The 22,842-nt window shown below is 52.4% G+C and overlaps 1 protein-coding gene across 2 annotated transcripts in view; it reads left to right on the forward strand.

Moving 5' to 3' along the window:
• Positions 1 to 22,842, forward strand: part of LOC125946175 (uncharacterized) — a 92,946-nt gene that overhangs the window by 21,140 nt on the left and 48,964 nt on the right. The window contains exon 3 of one of the 2 annotated variants that reach the window (XM_049668675.1): positions 1,531 to 1,641. The exons of the other annotated variant lie outside the window; for it this stretch is intronic. Within the exon in view, the coding sequence (XP_049524632.1) occupies positions 1,531 to 1,559 (29 nt within the window). The 3' untranslated portion in view covers positions 1,560 to 1,641. Of the gene's footprint in view, positions 1 to 1,530; positions 1,642 to 22,842 lie in introns of those variants that run through there. 2 annotated transcript variants of the gene reach the window in all.

Genomic DNA, 22,842 nt, shown 5'->3' on the forward strand with positions numbered 1-22,842 from the left:
CCCAGTAAAATCTGTCAGGAAAACCGTAAAGTAAGACTTAACCCCAACCTACAGACATCATAGCTTCGGATTGTAATTTGAATATACGGGAAAACGTAATTCCATTACGAGGAAACTCAAACACAAACCCCTTTTCCATCATTTCAACCATTGATACAGGTGCGCGCCGGGGTATGTTACTAGAAAAACGCCATCCAGATGGCGCTCGCCTTCTCCGCAGCGTAAAGCGCGAGACACACAATGAGATTTTGCGTGCGATCCGTCGTACTACGCGCCGCATCGGCCGCCGCACTCAAGTTCTCAACCTATTCTGCCGCAATGGTCTGACGGCCGCAGCCAATGACAGCACCGCCAGCGAATACACCATGGTCACCTGGTAGAGCAGGCGGGGCGGGGCCGGCGAGCAAGCGCTCCGATCGTCCCGGTGCTTTTTTTTTTTTTTTTTTTCTGGTTGAGACGCTGGCCTCTTTGCCCCTGACGGAAACACAAAAATCGGGTACACTTTGTTTCTGACACGAAACAACTTATATAATGAAGCGAACTCAAAACTGTGCATGTTATCAAACGTTGCGCGACGTAGTAAATCGTTGACGTGGTATCGATTCGGAAGCGCTTAGCGCAGACGCCGCAGCAGTCGTCTATGCGAAGCGGCTCGCCTGACTGGCGTGTTTTATCATAGCTACCAACGTCGTCGGGAAAACTAATTGTATTGCCACTTATGAGCGACATAAATGTTCAGACGTTCATTGTGCTGGCGAATATGGGCGCTCTATAACGAGCTGCAGACGGATCGCAAGGGCTGTCGGCCGACGGCCAGCGAGCTAGGCCTATATACCGTCTCCCTGCGATCGCAAGCGCGCCTGGCTTGCTCGTTCGCTTCCGTCCGCGCCGATAAAATCAAATGTATTGTAATTTAAGCGCGACATCACTGTGTACACGTTGTGTTGACCAACGTAGGTGGTTTATTACGAGCTACAAGCGGTCGTGTCGCAAGCGACACCGGTCTCGGATTCGACGGCCCAGCGAGCTAGGCCTGGCAGCTGCTAGCCATCGGCGGCTGTCGACGGAGCCCACACTGCGGACGCGGCCTTGCGGAAACTCGTCTACGCTGATCGCACAGACGCGTTTTCGTTGTGATTGTTTGTGCGAAACTAGAGAATTGTGCAAAGACGTTCGTTTTCTCTTTCCGAAGTTCCGCAGCATTCCGAGCGTCCATTCAGGGCCGCCGGTTGTGGGCGGAGCTACGCACCGCACATCGTTCGTACTACGTGTCCCGAATCGTCGTATGCGGCAAGCCGGACTCCGACGCGTCGTACGACGGAGCGCACGCAAAGTCGCACCGTGTGTCTCGCGCTTAAAACGGCAGCGGTGCGCAGAGGCGAAGGTGTACAGAAAAAGCTGCAGCTGCCGGGAAGCCTGACAAGCATTCAGGGATCCTCGAATGCTAACGCGCTCCACTCTTAAAGGCGAAGCTTAAGCGTCCTCCAAACTTTTTCTTTTATTTTCATCTGTTCACCTCTGTATTTCCAGGTGAGGCTGTACGGCGTCCGGGTTGCTGACGCCGCGGATACCTCGCACCACCGTTTCGTGGGAGCAAGCGCTCGCAAGCATCTCCAGCGATGTTCCAAATAAAGGCTTTGCATGAAAAAATAACGACAGAACCCATCTCAAGATGATTGTCGACAGTAATGGGATTAGCATTCAAGCAACGTAACGATACACCGTATTCCTGAAGTGATATTTCTTTAATATCTGTATTGGTCATCGGAACTTCAGGACAGGGACAACTAAGTTGTCTGTAGTTAAGGAACCCGTATTCGATCTCCTGATGATACAAAAGCTGGTGAAGATTGTTTCTATTGCCAAGAAAGGACAGACGCATAAACAGGGCATTCCTTTTCGAGTGATTGTTTTGGAGAAAGGGACTCGGCGGCTGGCAGTCACTAGTTACCTGCACAACTGATTAGCTTTACCGTTTTTGAAAAAAAAAAAATTTTTCTTTAACTGTTTCGTACGCGTGCGCCATGAAATGGGTAGGATGTAATGGCCATTTAATGCGTAGAATGGATAACCGTTTGACCATTACAGTCACAGAATGGATACCAAGAGAAGAGAAGCGCAGTCGAGGAGGGCAGAAAACTACGTGGGCTGATGAGGTTAGGAAGTTTGCAAGCGCAAGACACGGGTAATTGGAGATCACAGGGAGAGGCCTTCGTCCTGCAGTGGACATACATATAGGCTGATGATACCTAGTATGGGAGCGCTAGCGTGTTCAGCGGCATCGGAGCCTGCGGTGGAAGAAGACGAGCGCGCGAGCAGTGGCACGAGTACAGTGCACTAGAATGGTTTAGTGTGTTTCGAGCGGAGGCGCATCCTATTGCGCATCGCGTACCCGCTTTGGAAGAAAGTAGCGGCGGCGCTGTCGTCGCCCGCACTTGAAGCGAGTGTGCGCCGCTTCTGCGTCTGCACGTTGTTAAATGTTTCTTGGCGAACATTTGCTACTTTGTCCGTATCTATCTATCTAGCCGCCTACGACTTTGTGCTCTCATGGTCGTCTCGTTAACTTGGTATGTACCAAAATTGACATACTATGACAAGAGTATATGACGAACATAAATGATATGTCATGAATATCATGACATGCGTGTCATGTAGGTCATGACAATGACCCAGCGAAAAAGTTGACCACTTAAAAACCACTGAAATGGGTTCCGACGTGGGTACTAAGTGAAGGAAACACTACAGGATGCTGGTAGAAGTAATAGTCATGAGCATGACTCAGCAAGAATGACAACGACTCAGCGAAAAAATATTAACACTCAAGAACCACTGGAATGGGTTCGGACGTGGGCACTAAGGGAAGGGAACACTAAAGGACGATGGTAGAAATCATAGTCATGAGCATGACTCAGCGAAAAATATAGCACTCAGAAACCACTGAAATAGGTTCGGACGTGGGTACTAAGTGAAGGAAACACTATAGGATGCTGGAAGAATAGTTATGAGCATGACTCAGCAAAAATGACAATCACTCAGCGAAAAAATATTAACACTCAAAAAAATTACACCATCTTCCCGAGGGGAACCATGCGCTGATGCGGAGCACAGCGGTCGTTATAACGGCGTTAATTACGTTGTTATTAACGTTGTTAACTTGGTGTTATTACGTTTTTATTACGTGTTAACTTGCGTTGGTCACCATCACATCGCGTGAACGCCGTTATAAATACCGCGATGCTCCGCATCAGCCCATGGTTCCCCTCGGGAAGATGGTGTAATTTTATTTGAAGAAGAGTAATGAAATTGCGTAGACGAAGGTGAAACGGCTAACGAATGTCTTTATTGAACAGCGTCTATTTGAGGTGTGCACTTGCTTCGAGTATGATGGCTTTGTGGTCGGTGAAATGAACTGTCAGTGGATCTCGTAGCAGTGGTTGTATCTTGAAATTGCTGAAGACGTGATCGATGCATGTTCCGTGAATGGTACTTGCCTGTTGTTTGCGGTCGTCGTGTGATGCGTGTTGTAGCGAGTGGTGTGATATGTACTCAACCATCCAATCGTTCTTCATGATGTTGACATTAAAGTCGCCAATGAGCATGAAAGGTTGTGTGTCTGCGTTGTGTTGCTTTCGGTATTCACCCATGGCCTCGTCGATGTACTTCTCCACGGCTGTGCGTGACAGGTTGGGTGCGAGGTACATTGTCATGACGTTAACGCCGTAGACGCTAGAGGCACAATGCTCGCCGTTGCTACGTTGATCAGCAGTGGGGCGCAGTTCTAGGTCCAGCGCGTTGACGGAACGTTTGTCGGAACGCTTGACGTAGATTTCCACACCGCCCGCAGGTCGTCCAAACCCCTGCGTACGCGCGACCGTAGCGTAGCCCGCAATGTCGACGTTCACGGCATTCCACGTCTCCGTGAAGCAGAGCACGTCCACTTTGCTGAGCACCGGATCTCGCTCAATGTCTAACGCATGAGCGCTGAGCGATCTGGTGTTTAGGAGTGCTAGCGCGAATTCTGTCTCTGCGTGAACGCCGGTCTCAAGCACGTGCTCGAGACTGGCGTAGACGCCGGTGTTACACCGGTGCGTTACACCGGTGCGTGACGGTGTAACCAAAGTCTGTCACACACCTTGCAACTGTGTCCGAAGCTCCGGTCCAGGAAGTCACGTTTGAAGCGAGCGTCGGGCTGTGCGTGCTGCACGCGACCGCGAGCGCACCGCGAAAGCGGCGGTGCGCTCGCGGTCGCGTGCAGCATCGGGAACAGCCTCTCGTTGTTGACGTTTACACGCGGCTTCCCGTTCTCGAACTTCAGGTTCCGCCGCTCGCTTCGTACGTTTACGTTGAACTTCACGGTCCCGAACCTCAGGTTCTGCTGCTCGACGTTCACGAACCAACGCGGCTTCCCGTTCTCGAAGGTCGGGTTCCGCCGCTCGCTTTGTACGTTTACGTTGAACTTCACGGTCCCGAACATCAGGTTCTGCTGCTCGACGTTCTCGAACCGACGCTGCTTCACGTTGCCGAAGCTCAGGATCCGCTGCTCGACGTTCACGAACCAACGCGGCTTCACGTTCTCGAAGGTCGGGTTCCGCCGCTCGCTTCGTACGTTTTCGTTGAACTTCACTGTCCCGAACCTCAGGTTCTGCTGCTCGACGTTCACGAACCAACGCGGCTTCCCGTTCTCGAAGGTCGGGTTCCGCCACTCGATTCGTACGTTTACGTTGAACTTCACGGTCCCGAACCTCAGGTTCCGCTGCTCGACGTTCTCGAACCGAGGCTGCTTCACGTTGCCGAAGCTCAGGATCCGCTGCTCGACGTTCACGAACCAACGTGGCTTCACGTTCTCGAAGGTCGGGTTCCGCCGCTCGCTTCGTACGTTTACGTTGAACTTCACGGTCCCGAACCTCAGGTTCTTCTGATCGACGTTCACGAACCAATGCGGCTTCCCGTTCTCGAAGGTCGGGTTCCGCCGCTCGCTTTGTACGTTTACGTTGAACTTCACGGTCCCTAACATCAGGTTCTGCTGCTCGACGTTCTCGAACCGACGCTGCTTCACGTTGCCGAAGCTCAGGATCCGCTGCTCGACGTTCACGAACCAACGCGGCTTCACGTTCTTGAAGGTCGGGTTCCGCCGCTCGCTTCGTACGTTTTCGTTGAACTTCACTGTCCCGAACCTCAGGTTCTGCTGCTCGACGTTCACGAACCAACGCGGCTTCCCGTTCTCGAAGGTCGGGTTCCGCCACTCGATTCGTACGTTTACGTTGAACTTCACGGTCCCGAACCTCAGGTTCTGCTGCTCGACGTTCTCGAACCGACGATTCTTCACGTTGCCGAAGCTCAGGATCCGCTGCTCGACGTTCAGGAACCAACGCGGCTTCACGTTCTCGAAGGTCAGGTTCCGCCGCTCGCTTCGTACGTTTACGTTGAACTTCGCGGTCCCGAACCTCAGGTTCTGCTGCTCGACGTTCACGAACCAACGCGGCTTCCCGTTCTCGAAGGTCGGGTTCCGCCGCTCGCTTCGTACGTTTACGTTGAACTTCACGGTCCCGAACCTCAGGTTCTGCTGCTCGACGTTCTCGAACCGACGCTGCTTCACGTTGCCGAAGCTCAGGATCCGCTGCTCGACGTTCACGAACCAACGTGGCTTCACGTTCTCGAAGGTCGGGTTCCGCCGCTCGCTTCGTACGTTTACGTTGAACTTCACGGTCCCGAACCTCAGGTTTTTCTGCTCGACGTTCACGAACCAACGCGGCTTCCCGTTCTCGAAGTTCGGGTTCCGCCGCTCACTTCGTACGTTTACGTTGAACTTCACGGTCCCGAACCTCAGGTTCTGCTGCTCGACGTTCTCGAACCGACGCTGCTTCACGTTGCCGAAGCTCAGGATCCGCTGCTCGACGTTCACGAACCAACGCGGCTTCACGTTCTCGAAGGTCGGGTTCCGCCGCTCGCTTCGTATGTTTACGTTGAACTTCACGGTCCCGAACCTCAGGCTCTGCTGCTCGACCTTCACGAACCAACGCGGCTTCCCGTTCTCGAAGGTCGGGTTCCGCCGCTCGCTTCGTACGTTTACGTTGAACTTCACGGTCCCGAACCTCAGGTTCTGCTGCTCGACGTTCTCGAACCGACGCTGCTTCACGTTGCCGAAGCTCAGGATCCACTGCTCGACGTTGACGTTTCGAAGCGGCTTCGCGTTCTCAAAGTGTGGAACCCGCTGCTCGACGCTGACGTTTTGAAGCGGCTTCGCGTTGGCGAACTGAATCTGGATCCGCTGCGCGTCGCCGACGTTTACGTTCTGCGGCGCGAGCTCTTCTCTGCGCAGCCTTGTCTTCAGAGGTGCTCGCGGTTCTGTTAATGAACTGGCTGCTGCTGTTTGAAGATGTGCCAGACAGTTCGTTGACAGATTCGTTGGCGTCCATTCAGCGCATCGGACGGCGCAGCGTGACTAAACCGAAGCAGGAACTGAGGCAGCAGCGCATGCACCGGGTTTATATAAGCAGCTGGCGCGGAGAGGAGGAGGAGAGAGAGGCGCGCATACGCGCGCTTTCGCACAGGTGGCGGATGAAGACACGGAGGGAGAAGCGCGTTACCGAAAAGATGGCCTGGAGAGGGGGAGAGGAGGAGAGATGCGTTATCGCACAGCTGGCGTGAAGAGAATGAGGTGAGGTGCGCACAGACGTCGACACCGACGCCAACGACGCCGCGGGACAGGCCGCCGCTATAAGATGCTGCGCATCTAATGGCGAATTCCATTGGGAGAAGAGGAGCAGGGCGCCGCGCAGTGCGGAGTCGGGTGACAGCGCAGTGAGAGCAGGCACACTTGACCCGCCACTGGAATACGGCGTGCATTCGGAGAGCAGGTGGGAGGGGGACTTGTGAGGAGAAATGTACCATGTGACTAAAGCAATCGACGTCCCACCATTCTCTGCAGGAGAGCGGCAAAACACCCCTGATCATCTTGTAATCTGTCGGGCTTAACGCTGTCACCGTTTGCGGCCGCGTACTACATACTTTTGTGCAGCGCCGACGCATTCCTCAACGTTTCCGCCTGCGAAGATCATCTCAAGTTGAGCTCTAGCAGCTTTCGCTGCTGTCACCGTCGAGCGTCTCAAGCACGACGGTCCCGAACCTCAGGTTCGGGACCGTCGTGCGAAGACGCTTTGCTATCAGACGCTTTGCTATCAGACGCTTTGCAATCAGGCGAAGACGCTTTGCTGCCGCTGTCTCCCGCGCATCCGACGAGAAGCAAGGCGGACTAGAAATGCCAGGATCTGTCGCTAAATCGCTGCGAAGCTCGCTCGTATCACAGACGTCAAAATCAGCGGTGTCAAAACACAAACCACGCTAGGCTGCCGCCATTGCCGCCGCGCGCGCCGGCTGAAGCAAAATAAAAAGAAATGAGGAGGATATGACGGTTTGAGCCACGTGACTTCCTCCGTACTCCGCTTTTCAAGCGAGAGCAGCCCGGACTGCTCCCAGCTGCTCTCGGCGCCGCGAAACTGCTCTTGTTCTACCACTGGATGACGGCGCTCCCACTCCTGTTCGACCACTGAAACATGTCGCCTCTAGAACGAGCACTTTCAGCGTGCTTTTGAGTGCTCCTGTTCTCCCAATGGAATTCGCCATAAAACAACTGGAATGGGTTCGGACGTGGGCACAAAGGGAAGCCAACCGCGCCCTTGTGTTCTGGAATCATGGTAGCGCAGGCCGACTCGGGAGCACCGTCCGAGTGAGCCAAGGAGGCACCGACGAGGGCGACCAGGAGAACAGCTTGCCTGACGAACGCCATTTCTACTGCTGTTTTCTGCAAAACAGATCAAACAAACGGCCATAAGTATCGCTGGAAAAATGATACTGATGGCCTAAATATTGAACCATCAATCGTATAATACCTATCAACACGTATACATGTTTATCTTGCACCGGTGGCCGCTTTCCACCGGCTAACAAATGTTCAACGTTATCACTCGGCGCAGGACGCGCCTGTATCAGAAGTTTCTAGAACGTTATCGATGCTTCTTTAGATGTCACGTAGTAGTGACGCTGAAGGAAACAGTCGTAAAACTGTGTATGACGAAACTGGTTGTTTATTGGGCGAACCTGTGCCCACAAAAGCAAGCTACACTCGAAGCACAACGAAAGCGGCGAACACAGTCGGCGGTCGTCGAAAATCTGATCAGCGGCGAGACGCGTCGGCTTTTATACCGGAGTCATCGAAGGTTCCAGATTATTCCCTGATGCCCGCGTGTCTTCCAGAATGTTCTAGACAATTCGCGTCGGTCACACAATCAGATAACATAAGCGTCGGTGAAAACAGGCAACGAAAAGACAATAGGACATAGCTTTATTCTTTGTCGTGGTATGCATTTTATTTTTGGGACATTTTTCAAAGAACTACCAAAAAAAGAACTTCCTCTCATATCTTACGGTATCAGGTTCCTTCCTTTCAAAAAGCCAATCAGTAATACACCATATGATTTGTTTATGTTATTAGGGGCGGTGTTCTGTAAGAGTCTACCTAGTGGACTGTCCATTTCGGCGACAGTTGATTCGATGCGGCTTGACGTGCAGGAACGAGACTGGCTGGCACCTTCCTGCACGTCAAGCTGCAGCGAATCACCGGTCGCCGAAATGGCGCAATGGACATTCCACTAGGTAGACTCTTACAGAACACCGCCCTAGGACTCTATTAATTATGGAGAAGCCTAATGATCTACAGACATGACGAGTCGCCTCGCTCGACAATTTCTGTCTTTACAGAAGAAGCTGCTCAAGTACGTAGTGTGGTTGCAACCTTTGATCCTGTTCCTGAGTGGATTTCGTATCTTGACGCTTCTGTTTATTTGCCCGAATTTCGAACTTTCATTGGACTGCCTAGCATGTGTGCATTTGTTTGTCATGTGTATATAACAGTGACGTAACTAATTTTCGCACGAAGCTACTCACAATTTTATGCAATAAAGAAAAAAGCACCCGTGGCTTCAGGGAATACTCCTCACTTTGCATCCCGGAGGTCTGGGTTCAATTCCCACCCAGACCCAAATGTACCAAATTTTCGTTTCATAGCCACTAGTTTACTTTGTTTTTACAGATACTTCCTTGAGAAATGTGACGCCAATCTGACCATTTTTAGACGTCTTTGTGGCGTTTCGTTACGGCACAGTTTCGCCAAAGGCACCGCCAACATGGACACCTAAGGTTTTCGCCTTAATATAGCAACACAACGTACTGCCACCGTCGATACGATTTATATATGAGGCGTTTATGGCAGCGGGACTCCCCAGGTAGCACACAAAGTCTTCAAAACGTCGTATTAATGGATTCAACGTCTAAAACAGATTTTTGACCAAAATCGACGCTTTAAAAACATCGCAGGCACGGCAGCTTAAAAACGAGGGGTGAATACATCTTGAAAACGTTTTCATAAGACTAGCCGTACCGTGTTTTCGATGGCGCCGTTTTTGGCGGGAGAATTCGTCATTTATCCAACCTTACGCAAGGTAACGATACCGTCGTCACATCGGTCACATGACCACGGTGTACATGTCCGAGCGTGTGGCCGCGGCTGCCGGCTTCCGCGTGAAGCCGGCCTGTGCATAGTTCCGTAATTGCGCTTGGTTAGGGCTGTCGTGTGTTTCTGCCTGTTTTCGGTTGTGCTGTCCTTTGTCATTGTGATGAGTGAAAGGAAACGACGACGACGAAGTGAGCGCGGGTTCTTTCGCGATTGGACCACGCATGTGAGTGATCTCGCCAAATCTGCGATGGCCCAGTGGTATTGGGCCACGTATGACGAGCACGTGGCGAAATGCTTCGTGGAGACACACGCGGCTAGTCAGCGGGAGACGGAAGACAGCAGGCCGACGTGTCGGACGCCGACAATCAAGGCTCCAAGCAACGCGACCGTCCATGCAGCTGCCGCCCGACCGTTGCCCTTCGCCAAGGCGTTCGCCAGCGGTACTGCAGCTCGGAGCGTGGCTTGGCCTGCTGTGCTACCGCTTGCCGCGAGCATTGCGGATCGCGGGCAAGGAGTCTCCTTGGTCAGTTGTTCGGCGGAGCACCGTTCGTGGCCTAGCTAACGGCCCCATATGCACCGAGCACGGCGGCTCGCGCGCAAGCTGTCCGCTGGGCAGGCTGACCATTCCTGCAACGTGCACTGCGGCTCGAACGCAGGCTGACCGATGAGCGCCAGTGAGCGGTCGTCTCCGGTTCGGTCCGGTTCGGTCGCTCCGCATCGTCTCCACCATCGAGGCGTGTGCGACGTCGTCACGTCATCGCCCCTCACTTCGGCAAGCCCTCGTCTCATGTACACCGTACCGTGAGCTCTCTTGACTGTTTCTTTCTCGGACTCCTATCAACCCTAGCTGTTCTAGCCTTGTATGTAGTCATGTCATGTGACGTAAGATTCTGAGTGGTTGTAGTTTGATTTTATAGTTTTCGTAAATACAGTTTGGTTTTTAAGGTAGCTTGGATTTTCCCATAACGAGTTCGACTGCTTTTCCTGCGTCCTTTTCCTTATCGCGTGGCTCGAGAAACAAGTTTGACGAATGTCCTCGTGATTTTCTTTGCAGTCATGCAAGTATTGCAGTGTTCTGCGGTCATATTCGACACTGCGTGTGCAGTGATTTGTTTGTATGGTTTTAATTTGGTTGAGCAGCTTAGTTTTGCATTGAAGAGCGCTGAGTGGAGGGCACTAATTTTCTCTTCAATCTGATTCTCATGTCGCTATGTGAGGAGCCATTTCAGTGATGTTGTATTTAAGGCGTTAAGCTCAGTATGAGGATGAAGAAATGTTGATTTTGTGTGCCTGGCATCGAGATCCGCCGTCTTGAGTGAAACTAGCAAGTTTGGAAGGATCCGAAGAAAGGCTGGAATTGCCGTTTCTGCGCACTTTGCCTATATCTTCTAGACAGCTGTGATCGCGGTATTTCAGTTTCTCGTTTCGCATGAATGTTGCAGACAAGAGAAGTGACATACAGGCTCTTTGTTAATGATTCATTACGGGGATGGTAGCGCAAGAGATAAGGTCAACAGCCCGTCCTATCCCCTTGCCTTGTGCTACAGTGCACCCATAGAATATTGCGGACCACACCGTGCTGTTATCGCTTGCGATTCAGGTTCTCTCGATTGTGTATTGGCCCGTTTTATCTTACGTTATTGGTATATCATGGTCTTTAGAGGAACTTCGTTTCTAATGTGAGCACGGGCAAATTCAATTTTCCTTGGCATCTCGGCATGGTTGCGATAAATTGCGCTGCTTATTGGAGCTTTTTTCTTATAGTTTTTCTAGTTCGCAAATGGATACCCATACACGCTGCATAACTCGCTAGTGGATACTGCATACGTGAATCGTGAATCCCCTTATCATAAAATATCCTGTTACTCCAGGCAGTTACGATTATTTGCAGTTTGTGACTGGTGTCGGACTCTACGCTGCGCGGCCTTCGTGGCATTTAGTCGGCCGTCTACCAAGTTCGTGCGTGTGCCACTGTACGCACGGTGCTTGAGAAGTGCTCGCACGGTTCTTTCGATTTGTGCGCTCTTCATGCGCTTCGCGCAACAGGGCATGCTGCGGTTCTTGGTCCTTGTGCAACAAACTTCCCTATCGTATATCAGACAGAGCAGAGGAGCCTCTATGTAGGCATGTCAGCGCACTAAGTAAGTTGAAGGGTAAAAGTACATAGCATTTGCTGCTTAGAGTCCATGTGATGGGTTATTTACACAGCCATTTTAACCATGGCAGTGCGGAATGGATTCGTGCATGATTAGTTGCATAAATTGGTCCCTGCGGGGAGGTCCAAGTACAAAATACGGTTACAGGGCAACAGTGTACCAATAACCGCAGAAGTATCGGATGAATGCATTGTGACTGAATGTGGTGTCTTGAACGGTAGTGAGCAGTTGACAGGTGACCTCAAACGTGATAATGCGTTAAGCGCATAGCGACTTTAATTATTCTTGCTCCCTTGCAAAATGCCAACTGATCGTTCTCATTCAGTCCACTGGCATCAACACAGCGGCCACTGGTGAAAGTGCGGGAGAACACATGAACATACATTGGGACATCTTCCCTCATCTGCTTTAAAGGGCGTTCTCCAAATCGCTTAAGAAATGCAAGCAATCACACTGCTAACACAGTAAGGGCGAGGGAACGCAATTTAATATGGTTTTACATAATCTGTCGCTAATTTCACTTGAAATTCTTGGTAAATATATTTAGAATCTACATATGTGATTTCATTGAGCAGCCTCTTCAAAACAATTCCTGCAATAATTTTTATAGTTGCCCTCATTGCGTTTGTTTTTATGATCCGGATACAGTGTTGTAGTTGCATAATTTGGGTACATATCACTTTCATAGGTCATAATCTAATTTAGTATGTCTTTAACGTTGTAGCTTCTTGTGCTGTTATGTTTCATTACAAGCTGCAAAAAAATTGAAAGAATGCGTAGGCCTCCCCACTTATCTAGCAAGCACACCTAGAGGGAAGTCTTCAGTGCTATACCTGAGTGCTTGCTACCTCTGGTGCTACCAAGTGAAGAGCCAAATGCATATACAGGGTTTCTCAGCTAACTTTAGCCAGAATTTTAAAATATGTCGGTGCATTCTAACGCGACCAAACCCATGTTGCTTACTATTTATTGTATGGCGTAAGTCACTATTTTTTGTATTCTGCTTAATTGCATAATTATTTAAGATTTATGAACCAACTTCTGAAGCAACGAAGTTAGGAAAGAAGAGTGGTTTTCAAAACGTCCAATTAAACAGTTTCTAACTTTCTATTAAGTATTAGTATTTTCCCGCTTACTGCAGATGTCCTCAAAATACAAAAAAAAATTGCCCCCACCTCCCCGAAGGGAATCGTGAGGAAATGCGAATGCATTTCTTGCGCCGAGAGTACACGGCGTAGTAATTTTAATGGCGTAAATTAATGACGACACGAGGATTTGTACACACACCAGCCAGCGAACGGTCGAGAGTGAGGCGCGCGCTTCACTCCATTTATATATACGTGCGAGCGAGCAAACGGGAGAGTGGGGCGCAGGGAGGAGAGAGAGCGAACGGCGAGACTGTCTGAAAAACTGCTGTCTCGCTACACTGGCCAATACCGGGTGCTTCGTGCCGTGACTCCCGTCACCTACGAGATCGCCCCCGACGCCCCATCTGCTTCCCAGTTCAGTGACATCGTGCACATTACACGACTTAAGCAGTATCACTTAAGCAGAACGGGATCGCGCCGCTTGCATGGCGCGATCGAGAGCGCGGGCGGGAGCGGGATCAGCCTGTCGTCGTTGCCGCTTGGACTCGGCCTCGCGCCGCTTCACTCGAGGATCGGCGGCTCGCCGTTGACGTTTCTCCGCCGCGTCTAGAACACGAACTTCAGCGTTCTCGGCTCGCCGTTGACGTCTCACAGCAGCGTATCGAGCACACATTTCCGGATCTTCGGCTCGGCGTTGGCGTTTCGCAGCGGCTTCCCGAGCACGGAGTTCGGTATCGGCAGTTCGCTTGCGTTCGGCATCACGCGCTCTTCGCTTCGCAGCCTTGTCTTCCGCTTCTTCTCCTCCGGTTGATGATGACGTTGAAGCTACTGCAGTGACGTCACCTCCAGCGAGAGGTGTAATGCTCGGGTTGGATTGTATTACACTTCTGGCTAGGGGAACCGTTGCCGTCAGACATTCGCCTTCACCGACTTCTGCCATCGCCTTGAGAAGCGCCCAGCCAGCGAACGGTCGAGAGTGAGGCGCGCGCTTCACTCCATTTATATATACGTGCGAGCGAGCGAACGGGAGAGTGGGGCGCAGGGAGGAGAGAGAGCGAACGGCGAGAGAAGGAGCGGCGAAACACTGCACCTACCCTCTCCTACACTCTCTCCACACACGCGGGAGCTCCGCCGAGTTCCCTAGAGTGCCTCGATGCCCAGCGCCGCCGTCCAGGGTGGAGACAACCCCGCTGGCGCCGCCATATTGTGTCACACGAGCTGAGACTCGGCTACGCTTGCGTTCATGAAGTGTTACTCGCGGCGCGCTTCCAAGTGCTTTGCCTTGATGAGGATTTTTTTATCGGTGTCCCATATGCATATCTTTATAACCAATAGCCGTTAACTCGTCGAAGGTCGAAGACGTAAATGTATGGCGCCGGGAACATGCCCCAAGTTGCCTAATTCAATCACATTTAATATGCCGTGTGTATGTTTAAAATACGCACTATTTTTTTTTTGCGCTTCGATGCTTGGTATATAAGGTTTGCGACCCCCTGTGTGTGGAAGTTTTTCTTTTTCGCTGTTGTATTTTGGTTTACACGTCACGCCTCCTTTACCGTAGCCAGCCACTCGCGCACGGCGGTTAGTTTCCCTTGCGTTGCGCGTGCTCTTCGCGTTCGTTGCAATTATTTGACGATATCTACGCGCAATTTTTGCTTTTTTTGCCCACAAAACTGTGTGCTGACAGGATTAAGCTGGTGTAAAAATAACTGCGATGTGAAAATAAGGTTTAGTTAGTGCTGTAGAGAAAAATGTAACGTAACTTGTCTGTGTCAATCTTGCGTAGTACACACAAGAAATCAAACGATGCACAAAATACATTTACTTATAATGTCTAGTACAATCAATCATGAAAGAGATATGTACTTGAAAATTTATATGTACTGTGTGGCGCCTGTAGGTTATGTTGAAAGACGAGATAAAAAAATTAATTCGCAAGGTAGGCTCGACACACAATTCGGGATAGAGTTTTTTTTTTATTTATTTATTCATTACGTGGGGGGGGGGGGGTTCAAGTGAGTAAATCTACCTTATTACAGACAATATAAATCGAAAACCAGAATGCAAACAAGAAAACGCAACCGCGGGTAATATTAATCAAGATATCCAGTCAGATATCCAGCCAGAATACATACATCAGCTACCATCGATTACGTCGCATCAGCCAAACACATCGATGGCGAGTACAGAACATTTCATAAATAACCATTAGAACACTGATAACTACATTGAAAAAATAAACAACACTGCATACATATCACGTACAAAAACCGTAAATGAAACTAAGACAGTCAAATACAGATTAGCAATGTTTTTCACTTCGAAAATATAGTACATGATGATGTAGGGCTGTTGACTTTAACAGACGGCGCCCATCCTGTCGATTTCCCTCGTACTGGTCCTCTTCAAAGTGTTTCTAAGTACAGGTAAAACAACAAAAGTGATTATTGATATGAAAAGTTGCCTTGTAAATACAGAGAACCCATTACAGTGCTTAAAAATAAATTTTAGCAGAAGCAATGCTGTATTACCTCGCTTCACACGTTTCGAAGAAATGCACAGGCTACAACAGACACCATGCCAGAAAGCGCCGAAACATTTTGGTCCCATGATGCCCCTTAACTCTACTACACCTGGGCATACCGTGCACAGGCATTTAAAGACCGTCACAGTACCCACTACGATCGGGAATGAGCACGAATGACCATCGGCTTACGATCACCACGCTACAAATATGTACAAGTCTAAAAAATCAGCTATGCAACGTAACACCCTGAGGTCCGCAAGATATCTCCTGAGAAATCAGAGAAAATCACAATGTTTCGCTTACCACGTACAAAACAGCCGCTCTCCCCAGACGAAGCACTGCGTTCTTTAGTCCCAAATAACCAGTACCGAAAAAAGAAAAAAAAAAAAGAAACAAGAGACACACACGATGTGTGCTTCCCGTAAAAAAGGAAAATAGGTGGCTTACGTGACGATTCGTAGCTAATGTAAGACTATTTCGCGGCTAAGCATCTTCGTCAGTCCTTAAAATAAGGGTACAGACTGCGCCCATCAAAACGAAAAAAGCCTATGCGACGCGCGCTCGCAAACCATACGCTACTCAGACAGCATCGGTGCAGTGCTTACTTAGTTCGTGAGCGAACGTAGGTACGTGAGCGAGGATCAGAGAATACTTTCTTATTTAAATGAAAAACACGGTGCGGTAGTCTAAACATTCTTGACACTTACCTCGCAACAGGAGTTATCCGTTGCCTTCCAGTGATCGCGCTTTACTTGGGCTTCCCATCTCTTCCGTCGCTCTGGGTCCCGGGGGAAGCGAAAACAACGCAGTCCTTTACGCGTCGATCCGGCGCACTTGGGAACACAACAGCCCGTCATGTCGACACGATGCACTTGATAGCTTGTCAGTCATGCGGCTGAACACTGTCTAGCAAGTAGAAGCGTCCGCGAAGCATCCGCGCGCACTGTGCCTCGAACTCAGCACCGGCACCAAGAAATCGCAACGGCTCGCTGTGACACAATATGGCGTCGCGGCGAGAAAGCGGCGGCGCTGGGACGGTCAAAGGTTGGCACCACCCTGAACGGCGGCGCTGGCATCGAGGCACCCTAGAGTTCCCGCGATGCGAGCGCCCTCACACGCCAGAGCGCGCTCCTCCTCTCCACTCACTCTCCGCTACTCCGGCCGCTCCACCTGCTCCGGTTGCTAGCGGCGAGGATAAGCGCGCGCGCCCGCAGCTATTGCTATGCGAGAGGGAGTGAGAGCGGAGAGATAACACCTGCCGGCGCGCGGACACCGACAGACGCCTGACATGCCCCGACTAAGAAATGCATTCGCATTTAAAATACCACGTGACATGCCCCCTTGTGCGTCGTGATTGCAGTGCCCCCAAATGCTCCGCGTACAAACGAACATAGCATTTAGCGGGGTGTTGCCGCTTAAAAGGCGACAGGGCATCGACGCAGACGTTGGCTGCGCGATTTACGCCAGCAACCGTTATCGCTTTGCTGCCGCTTAAAACCCGACAGGGCCAGCGTTATCGCTTGCGATGCGATAACGCTGGCCCTGTCGGGTTTTAAGCGGCAGCACACCCTGCTAAATGTTATGTTCGTTTGTGCGCAGAACGCTTCGTAGCACTGCAATCACGGCGCGCAAGCGAGCATGGCACGTGGTATTCTTTTTTTGTAATTTCGCAGGCATCTGTAGTAAGAGGAAAAAAACTAATACTTAATAAATAGAAAGTTAGAAACTGTTTAATCGGGCGGTTTGTAGAACGCTCTACAAGTTAATAATTTGAATTTTGTTTGCTTCGTTAGTTATTTAATATCAGCTAGTTATGCAATTGATCCGAATACAAATTTACTGCAAACAATAGTCCGTAACATGCATTTCGTCGCGTCGTCTTAATGTGCAGCGGCATATTTTTACCTCTGGCTAAAGTTAGCTGGGACACCCTGTATATGCCAGCGACAGTATGTGGGCAAGTATTTCTGCTGAAGCCACTGCATTTGCATTCAAAACATTTCAACTACCAGCGTAGTGCAGGATACGTGTCCACTTCGACAAAATGGAGCACTAGTGCAAATATCTGGGCGTACTTCTCCAGGGCAGGGAGATCAACATGGCCGCCGGGCTGAGCGGTCACACGTCACCTCGGCTCCGCTACATTTGCCCTGTGCCGGAGATTCGAGCCCTTATCAGCAGGACCCTGAGGACCCCACTCTCAACCGGTAGGACCATCCCACCTCCTCGTATCGGTTCGAGAAGAACGAAGCGGGCGCTCACCCGCTAAGACTCGCAAGTAGGCCTAGCTCGCACTCGGCGAGCGATGACCTGCTAGCCTCCTTAACCCCATGGATACACCACCTACGACGTCGGGTCTGCAAGCCGGACAATCTCCGGCCATGCAGCCCCTTCTAGCCCCCCCGACGCCCCAGCTCGTGGACCTACAGGAGATGGAGGAACTTACCTCGGCCAGTGACGACGACCGAGCGTCCTCCCCGCTGCTCCCTCAGGCTGCCCAACAACAAGGGACACAGTCCGACACAAACTGGGAACTGGCGCTCTCCCGGCGCCAGAAGCAAAAACAAAAGCGCCAGGACCGAGCACGAGAACTGGAAGGCCAGGCTACCGGGCCGGCCGGAATTCAGTCCCCGACAGGCTATGCCAGCAACGCCCAGGTAAACAACTCGCCTCCTACCACGCAAACGGCAGCGACGCCCGACGCGTCCGCAGCGAACGCCAAGAGCTCGCCCGGAGAGACGCGCCGGCCGCGTTGCCGGCTACCGCCGCTACCTCGGAACGACTTCAAGATTATTCTGCGCCCCAAAAAGGGCCTAAACATCAAGACACAACTCAACAGATGTCTCGGGCTGTGGTGGCAGCCTGCAACTACCACCCCAAGTGCACCGGCAACGACTTTATTGTGCGGATCCGTACAGGGTCGAACATTATTATCGAAAGCACTCCACACATCGAAACAGCTGAGCTCCTTCGTCGAGTGTCCACGCTCGCCTTCGGCGGGAGCAATCATGACTTCAACACCTACGTGGCGGCCCCTGACAACACTCTACGGGGCGTTATACGTGGTTTGGACCCTGGAACTTCTCCAGATGAACTAAAAGCTAACCTGCGAGTGCGGACGCAGGGCGTTACTATCCATAGCGCCCGCATGCTTGGGACATCGAAGACGGCCGTTATAACTTTCGAAGGCTCCCTTGTTCCCCGCTACGTTCTCTACTACGGCGGGGAGGTAGCGTGCCACCCGTACCGTCCAACCCGACAAGTGTGCCAGGTGTGCTACCAGCCTGGTCATCGCTCGGACGTTTGCCCCACTCCGGACGCTGCCGTGTGCCGCCAGTGTGGCATTTTGAACCCCACTGAGAACCATCCCTGCACTCATCAGTGCAAGTTCTGTGGGGAGGGACACCTCTCAGGGGCCAAGGAGTGTCCTCAACGTCTCAAAACTCTTCACCGTAGCAGAACCTCTCAACGCCAGCCGCCAAGCGCGCGCCGCCGGTGGTTCAGTAACAATGACGACTCCTCAAAGACCCCTTCCCGGTCCCGCTCCCGATCACAGTCCTTTCCGCCGCTCCCACCAGCCGGCCTGGACCAGCTTCAACCCTCCCAGCCCGAGCAACGCAGCTCCCGCGCCCAGCCGGAACGCCACGCCACCCAGGCCTGCAAAAGAAGGGCTCCGCTGCACCAGCCGGCCGGCCTGCCGCCCCGCCGCCCGACAGGGCCGCCAAGGTAAGCTGGTCGACTGTGGCAAAGACCCCCGTCGCTCCGCGCTCTAACCCCCCACCCACACTTCAATATGAAGCACTCGCCCAAGAGAACCAGCAGCTTAAGAAAGAACTCTCACAACTTAAAGCCGAACACGCCCGTGAAATGGCTGAGCTACGCGCCCTTATCACCCAAGCCGCCACCCCCCCACTCCACCCCACACACGAGGCTCCTCCCTGCGCGGATCCTCCTGCATCCCCCCAGGAACCCCCCATTACATATACCGTACTACACGAAATGTTGCGAGAACTCACGAAACAACTCACGCAACAACAACAGAACCAACACCACCAACTTACGCAGAGCTTCTCTGCCCAACTCTCCCAACTGGGCACACGCATCGCGGATGTCGAAACACACCTTGAAGCCCGCTTTGCGGACATAGGCGGCTCCCTCCGCAAGAAACGAACGCCCACTCCTACCTCCAACCCCCCGATTCAGTTCAACCCGGTCACCCCCGCGCAGACAGCTACCGGCCCCGGAGTTACCCTCAAGGCCCCCCAACTCACCCTACCCCCCACCTCTCGGAACTAACATGGGCAGCACCACCGCATCTCAGCAAAAACGTTTAGAAATCTGGCAATGGAACTGCCGAGGCTACCCTCGTAAGCGGAGCCTCCTTCAACAATACATGAACACCCAGCTTGAACCGCCAGACGTCATCGCCCTATAGGAGCCAGGTGTCTCGCCAACCCTGTCAGGTTACGAGGCCTATGACAGCCCGACCGAGGGCAAAGCGGCCATTCTCGTCAGTAAGGCGCTCACTGTCATTGCCCATGACGTCATCCCAGACACTCATATTGAGCATGTCATTGTAGAGATCGTGCTCCGGCGCCGGAAAAAGACCAGCCAGCACAGCCTTTTCATCCTCAATGCCTATAGTCCCCCCCGGCAACGCCACACAGACTTTTATACCCTCATCCGAGGTGCTTGTACACTGGCCAAGGGTAAGGATCTGATCCTACTCGGGGATTTCAATGCCCAAGACACAAGCTGGGGCTACAGGAATTCTGACCACAAAGGCAAGCAAATTGCCGCTGCCGTCGACACTTACCGGCTCGAGCTCCTGACCGATCCTACCACACCCACCCGCATCGGAAACAGTGTTTGTCGTGATACCTGCCCTGACCTTACCTTCATCGGAGGCAGCTCCACGTACACTTGGGAAAATCTCATGGAAACCCTGGGTAGTGACCACTATATCATTCGCACTCAACTCACTGAGGATGCTCTGCGGCGTCCCATCGGGAAAGCCAAAATCACGGATTGGGATGCATTCCGATGGAGCAAACCCTCGACGCTAACACCAGCCTTACGGACTGGTGCGAACAGCTTCGCCGCACCCAAGATCGCCATACAAAACACATCACCCGCACCACCCAGACCCCCGAGGTAGACGGCCACCTACTCCACCTATGGGACGCACGTCGTAGTCTACTCCGCCGCTGGAAGACTCAAAAACATAATCGAAAACTTAAGGTCAAAATTGCCTTGCTGACCACCCAAGCAGAGGAATACGCCGCCAGCCTAGCCCAACTCAACTGGGCGCAATTCACGGACACCCTTAAGGGCTCTTTGGGGACGGCGCGCACGTGGCGCATTTTGCGGGCTCTCATCGACCCCACCCGCAGCAAAACTGAAACGAACAAGGCCGTCCATCGCCTCATTCACACATTCGACGGTACTGATGACGACCTTCCCGACCAGCTCCGGAGAAAATGCTTTGGCGATCACAATCCACCCCCTGCCAATACTATCAAGGCTCCCCAAACGCCCTCCTGGACCGCCCCATAACGATCGAGGAAGTGTATGCGGCAGTCCGCGCAAGCACACGCAACACTGATGCCGGGGCTGACCGCATTACATATTCGCTTATCCGTAACCTCAATGACACTGCCCTGCAAGATCTCACGGCGTTCTTGAACACCCACTGGCAGAACGGCACCATCCCCCCGGAGTGGAAGCATGCCGAAGTGATCCTTATCCCGAAACCAGGCAAGAAGTTGCAAATCGAGAACCTGCGTCCAATCTCCCTTAATTCATGTCTGGGCAAGCTTTTCGAACGCGTGATCACCTTCCGCCTTCAGACCTACCTCGAAGATGGCAACCTGCTCCCACACACGATGTTCGGGTTCCGTGCGCATCTGTCCACTCAAGACGTCCTCCTCCAACTAAAAGAGGAAGTCATTGAACCCGTACCCCGCTATGGTGAAAACGTCATCATGGCGCTTGATATCAAGGGAGCATTTGACAACGTTAGCCACCCAGCCATTCTCGAAGGCCTTGCAGCCCTGAACTGCGGCCACCGTGTCTTCAACTACGTCAAAGCATTCCTGACCGATCGCACTGCCACTGTCGGGATGGGAACGATCCGATCAGACACCCTCGTAGTCCCTAATAAGGGTACGCCGCAGGGTTCGGTCATCTCACCCCTCCTTTTCAACGTGGCCATGGTGGGCCTGGCACATCAACTCCCACACATCGAGGGCGTTCGCCATGCCATGTATGCGGACGATATTACGGTCTGGACTACCCAGGGCTCCCTCGGCGAAAAAGAATACAACCTCCAGCAAGCCGCCACTTCTGTCCCGCAATATGCGCATGCCCGCGGGATGGCCTGCTCCACCGAAAAATCCGAGCTGCTCCGAGTTCGCCACTCCACAACCCAGCCCCGCCAGACTGCCCAGGAAAACCCCATCCGGGTCCTCCTCGCTGGCAAAGTCGTCCCCGAACGCTCCATCATCAGAGTGCTAGGTGCGTGGCTGCAATCCAACCGTCGCGCCACACATACCCTCACACTCTTGCGCAACACAACGCTACAAGTGGCCCGCATGATTGCCCGTGTCACCACCCGCCGCCATGGAATGCGGGAAGAAGATACTCTCAAGCTCGTTCGAAGTCTGATAGTGAGTCGAATCATCTACGGCCTCCCCTACCATCACCTAAATCAGCAAGAACGCGACCAAATTGACACCATGATGCGTCGGGCCTATCGGGTGGCCTTAAAGCTCCCCCCTGGTGCCGCAACAAGCAAACTCCTTGCCATGGGGGTGCATAACACCTTCACGGAGCTATGTGAAGCACAAATGGCCACTCAGCTCCAACGTTTAACGCTCACACCCACAGGCCGCGCCCTCCTGCAGCTCCTCGGACACACTGACACCCTTCGGGAGGCAGCCCGACTCCACCTAGTCCCAGATCATGTCCGCTCAACACTCACCGTTGCGCCTATCCCCCGCAACATGGACCCCCTACTGCACCAGGGTCGACGGGAAGCACGAGTTGAGGCCTTAACCCTCAGGTACGGTGAGAACAACACCACTTGCTACACCGACGCAGCACTGTATGACACCACCCGCACTCGAGCAGTAGCGGTCGTCCTCGACCACCACCACAGGGAGCTAGCCAGTGCCTCCCTCCACTGCCAGAACATCACGGAGGCTGAAGAAGTTGCCATCGCACTTGCCATCGCTCAGGGCAACAAGCTAGGACGGTCGTTTCACGTTCTCACGGACTGCCAGGCCGCCTGCCGCAATTACCTGAAAGGACGCGTTTCTCAACCTGCGCTCAATATCCTCCTAAGGGCACATGACGCTGGCGAACAGCTGCACATTCGAACACCTCCGATCAGGCATAAGATCATATGGACACCTGGCCACGCGGGGCTGGAGGGAAACCGGGCGGCAGACAGGGTCGCTCTAGGGTATACAAGCCGAGCACCCGATCACCCTGCCCCTGAGGCACCCGTTCCAGTACCGTGTGACTATTCGTCCATTCTAAATTATTATAAGGGTACCC

This window comes from Dermacentor silvarum, chromosome 6 (genome assembly GCF_013339745.2).
Source record: "Dermacentor silvarum isolate Dsil-2018 chromosome 6, BIME_Dsil_1.4, whole genome shotgun sequence".
NCBI lineage: Eukaryota > Metazoa > Arthropoda > Arachnida > Ixodida > Ixodidae > Dermacentor > Dermacentor silvarum.